At 38.5% G+C, this 4,893-nt stretch overlaps 1 protein-coding gene across 1 annotated transcript; it reads right to left on the bottom strand.

Annotated features, from left to right (window-relative positions):
• Positions 1–133: 133 nt before the first annotated feature.
• Positions 134–4,586, bottom strand: LOC100259697 (uncharacterized). Its single transcript, XM_002280663.4, has 3 exons — positions 3,749–4,586; positions 1,624–1,787; positions 134–1,489 (listed from the first exon to the last, which is right to left on the bottom strand). Exons 1-3 carry the CDS (start codon positions 4,395–4,397, stop codon positions 386–388), a joined length of 1,917 nt encoding a protein of 638 aa, XP_002280699.1. The 5' UTR covers positions 4,398–4,586; the 3' UTR covers positions 134–385.
• Between the last annotated feature and the right edge of the window lie 307 nt (positions 4,587–4,893).

Genomic DNA, 4,893 nt, shown 5'->3' with positions numbered 1-4,893 from the left:
TAGCCTAGTGTTCATTCAATGGCTCTTCATGATCCATACCAGCAGTTTGATATGACGGAAACAAAACAACAAGCTTTTCTATTCAATGTGGTTGCATGGCACCTTCATGAATCATAAGCTTAAAAAACTTAAATTTTCATATTTAACTTCATGAATCAACTTTATAAATAATATTATCTCATCCATTATAATACATTAAGCTGTCTATTGACTTACCCCAAAGAAGATAACAGTGCAGAATTATAACACATCAATCTCGAGCAGTAATTGTTACCAAAAAGATTCAATAACTTCAAATGGGGGCGTGAAAAGAATATGAACAATATTCGTACTTCTACGAACCAAAAAAATAGTGGGGCTTCAAAATTACAACTTTGACCAGATGCTATGACTGGTGACATACCACAGCCGTACAAGAAGAGTCAGTATCTATGATCCACAGACCCAATTCTTCAAGCCGTTTCTGAATCATATCTGAGCCTATTTCTGGGGACCAGAAAACCATCTTTTTTCTATTCCCCTGAGAGGTCTGATTAGCATTTCTGGAATCAATCTCTAAACCCAGGCTTCCCTCATCGACCCATTTAACCCTCATGCCCTCCTGTTTGAACAACTCTCCCACTATATACACAAATTTTTTACCTTCTGTTGTTGGTATTCGACCTCTTCCCTTTTCCAGCACAGAATCCACCATTAGTGCCACTTTGTGAATAAAATCATCGACCCAGATCTTCCGGGCAGAAGATGAGCTCCGGATAAATAAAATTTCCGGGGTCTTCCCAGCATGGAAGTCATAGGTAGCATCAATGACATCAAGAAATGGGGTACTTCTGAGAAAAAGCATGTTCCCATCAACCACCCAAGAATTGTACCCAGACTCCAGACACTTCTGGATTACGTAGGCCTTTACTAAGATATACTTCTTGACCTCCATATCAGAATCTTGGAGACTCTTCATTTTATGAGCTCTGACACTGCTGAGAAATTGGTCCACATCAATCACAGGATGACCCCTTCTAGCAAGATCAAGAAGGAAGTCCGAATTCAGGCCCATAAAAATGTAGTTCTGAATATTGAAACTCTCAAAGTGGCACAGCAAATTCCTTATGACTCTTTCAGATGCTCCAAACAGGCTCACAAGTATAATGGTATCCTGTTTTTGCACAGAGTGAAGAACAGATCCGAGTTCTTCAAAACTCCTTACAACTGTTCCAGGATGTACTTCTTTGAAACAGAAATCATACCACTTTAGCTTAGTCAGAGGTTGCATCTCCAGAAGATCAATATCAAGTGAACTTTCATCGAGTAAATATGAATCTGGACCAGCTGTTTTCCCATAGTTGACACCAGCATCTCTATGAGAGACACTGAGTGCTCTTTCATGTAGAAAGTTTGTGTAAATGTTAAAATAGCCACGAGAATGAATAAAACTAATAAACCAAGGAGTCCAAATTCTCTCACCCATCTTCTTGTACCATCCTGTTGTTACCTGTATATAAATTTCAGTTCTTATCAGAAAATTGTGATTCAAATTGATAAATATGCTTGGATTTTTTTATCTTCACTTCAAGAAAAAATAAAAATTAACTAAATAAGAATACAATGAGAAAGACAAAAAATTACCATCCCCTGCAGAAATGGCTTGATGCCCTTGGCCTTGTGTATATCATACCATAAACGGAACTCTTTCCAAGGTTTTGGAAAGAGAAGCTGACCCCAAGTGCCAACCAGCTGGTACAAGAAAATATGTGTTTCATCATCCAATTGAATTTTGTTTCCGTGCTTACCTGTAGTCAGAAACCATTTTAATCAATTACAGGCAACAGGAAAAAGAAAAAAAAAAAAAAAAAAAGCTTTAATAGCAAAAATCAGACATACAAAGTGTAAGGCTGGTAGGAAAAATGATTTCCTGCGAATAGAGTAGGAAAGGGAAGCATACAAAGATAAGAATTTGTTTCATCAAAAAATGAAATCCAGCTGGCACATTTTTACATGAAATAGAAACGGGGAAAAGAAAGACAATCAATGAGGCCAAGGATCAAATGAACAATGAAAGCATACCGTACAGAGCATTGCTACCAGCAAGAGCTGATCCAACTATGCCTTGATATAATCATAACAGCAATGGTATATTTGATATAATTGCATTCCCTCCTCAACAAGAATTTGACACAATCATATAGTAAGATGGAGAAACTCTATGGTTTTAAAAAGAAAAAAAAAAAAAGAATTATCTACTGGACTCATAATATCATAAATGTTTCCAATGATTCTGGCCAACATGCATGTACATGAATACCCTGCCCTGCACTTCAATGGTTTGGGAAAATCAAGAATGCAATTGATGTTTACTCCTTCCTACTCTGGGACCTCCCTTTCCAGGAACAAGTTCTGTTTGGCCAAGAAACAATATTTTGATTTGTTTGAAATACTTTTTATTATATAAAATTATTAGTTGGATTTTCCATTCGATACAGCCTCACATTAGTCATCACATAATTGACAGATAACAAGACTGTTCTTGCAGCACAGACCTAGTCAATCCAAAGGTTGTAACCTCAAACTGGGCTTCCAGGGCGGTTTTTGCTATTGTTTCTTTCCTTTTTTTCTTTTTTAATAAATAGGCAAACAGGAGATATATTAAGCAGCACCTAACAAAAAAGGGTGCATCCTATGTACACAGGTGGTGTACATTAGGCACCAAAATAAGAAAGAAAAAGCAAAAATTTTCTATTAGGCTTCCTGGGTTCTGCTCTGTTCAGGAGATTGTTTTGAAGAATTAAGGCCAACTGGCCCTTCTTATGTGGAACCTCTGCACAATTCTGTGTTCCAAGAGGCCTGCGAGATTACATCATAGCCTTCTTCTTCCTGTTCTTCTTCCACTTTTTTTATTTTGATAACCGAGGATCCTTCCATGGCCAAGCCCTTAGGACTTTCTATGGGGACCCAAACCTCGGGGTGCTAACCTCCCCGCAACAACCAGCACAAAATAAATTCAGGATATCATCAATGGCAGGATTCAACCTAAAGACTATATGTCACTTACTAGAACCACACTATCCAGTGTTCACCCAAACCAATTGAGCTAACTTGGTGGGTCTGTTCTTCTACCGCTTACTTTAGAGATCATTGAGTTTCCCTCCACTATCCTAGCTCAGTTAAGCAATAGTGAGCTTCCCTCTACTTTCCTAGCTCATATTGAGATTGTGAGCTTCTCTCTGTATTTTCTTTAACCACCATTGTAGCTCAAATTAGAGATCATGAGCTCTTCTAGAAGCAACTATTTGTGGTTCAGGATGCATGGAAAACTAAATTGCTCCTCTCTCACCTCCTCAGCATCCTTACTTCCATCTGATTTTTCCTCCCTTCACCATAATTAACAGAGTTTCTTTTATAATTTCACGTTATTGACTACCCCTACCACATGAATTTTTCCCAGACCAAAAGGCTGTTACTAAAGACTATTGACATAAGAGCCCTAACCCAGAGACTGCTTGATCTATGAAATTCCTTTCCCCCATTTACAGCTGAAAACGTTCACTATTCCAGATCAAAATGTTGATTTCCTTTCCTTTTCTTTAATCTTAAAATTATCTAGGATCTAACAAGCTACACAGCAAATCATCAATGAATTCAATTCCACCCAATGAAGAACAAAACTCACAAACAAATGCTTGAATTTCCAGGCATCCAAAAAAAATTGAAATATTCCGTTCGTTTTTCCTCAATTTTCTACATAAAATGGTACCTGGAACAAACCTTGGTCGTTGCAGCGAAGCCCCATAAATCGAAGGACTGAAATTGGAGGAATTGTAGTAATAATTCTGAATCAAAGCCTTCAAAAACTTGTAATAAAGAGGCGAGACCTCCAAATCATCCTCCACAACGAAGGCAAACTCGTGATCGGAGCTGGGCCACCACGCCTCCAACCATTGCGCCTGCAACCCCACATTCCCAGTCCGGTAATGCACCACCTTCTGCCCAAATTTCCAATCGAACCCGTCAATGAACTCCAGAATCCGGCGCGATTCGTCCAACTTCTGATCCAACAACAGCTCAGACTTGCCGACATTGTCCGCGTGAGGAAAATGGTCAACATAGATGTGGAGGTGGACGGTGTCGCGGCCGTAGTGGGCGGCGGCAAGAGAGCGGAGGCAACGGGAAAGGGAGGAGAGGCGGTCGAAGGTGAGAACTTTGAGAATGAAAGAGAAATTAGAGGGACTGGGAATTGAGTTTAGCGATGGATTGAGATTTGAGGGAAGATTGAGGTGAGGATTAGGGTTTAAGGAGTGGGAAGAGAGGTAGAGGTGGAGAGAGGAGTGGTAATGAGAGTAGAGGAAGAAAGCTGAGAGAGAAAGGAGGAGAAGGAGAGGAAGAAACTGTCTCTTGGGTGCCATTTTGTTTCTTCAGATTTCAGAATTAGGGTTAGGGATTGATACAGACGGCGCAGAGAATGGATCACAGTGACACAGTCACTTCTCTGCTTTGTGCTCCTCACTCTTCTCCACTCTGAGTTGTAGGCATTACCAGGAAGGAGGCTTTAGGATTATTTCTTTAGACTCCCTTTGGCAGGCATTTTAGCAATCTCTTCAACCTAAAAAATGCTTTTAAAAAATTATGGGGGCTATTTGCTAAAATTTTAAAAACACTTTTTAAATTTTTAAAATTCAATTATAATATTTGAAATTAATCGCAATATTTTCTTTGGAGAAATACTCTATTAATAATTTTTTTAAAAATATTTTATGAAAATATACTTTTACTCCAAACACTTCAAATGGAAGTACTTCCAAACACACTTATTTCTTTTTAAAACCTACGAACAAATGTAAAACACTTAAAATGGTTAAAGATATTTATGTTAAGATACGACTTCTCTTTGAGTAAAAACAT

This window comes from Vitis vinifera, chromosome 14 (genome assembly GCF_030704535.1).
Source record: "Vitis vinifera cultivar Pinot Noir 40024 chromosome 14, ASM3070453v1".
Lineage (NCBI taxonomy): Eukaryota > Viridiplantae > Streptophyta > Magnoliopsida > Vitales > Vitaceae > Vitis > Vitis vinifera.
The sequence above is the reverse complement of the archived record's forward strand: the minus strand, read 5'-3'. Positions and strand labels throughout refer to the sequence as shown.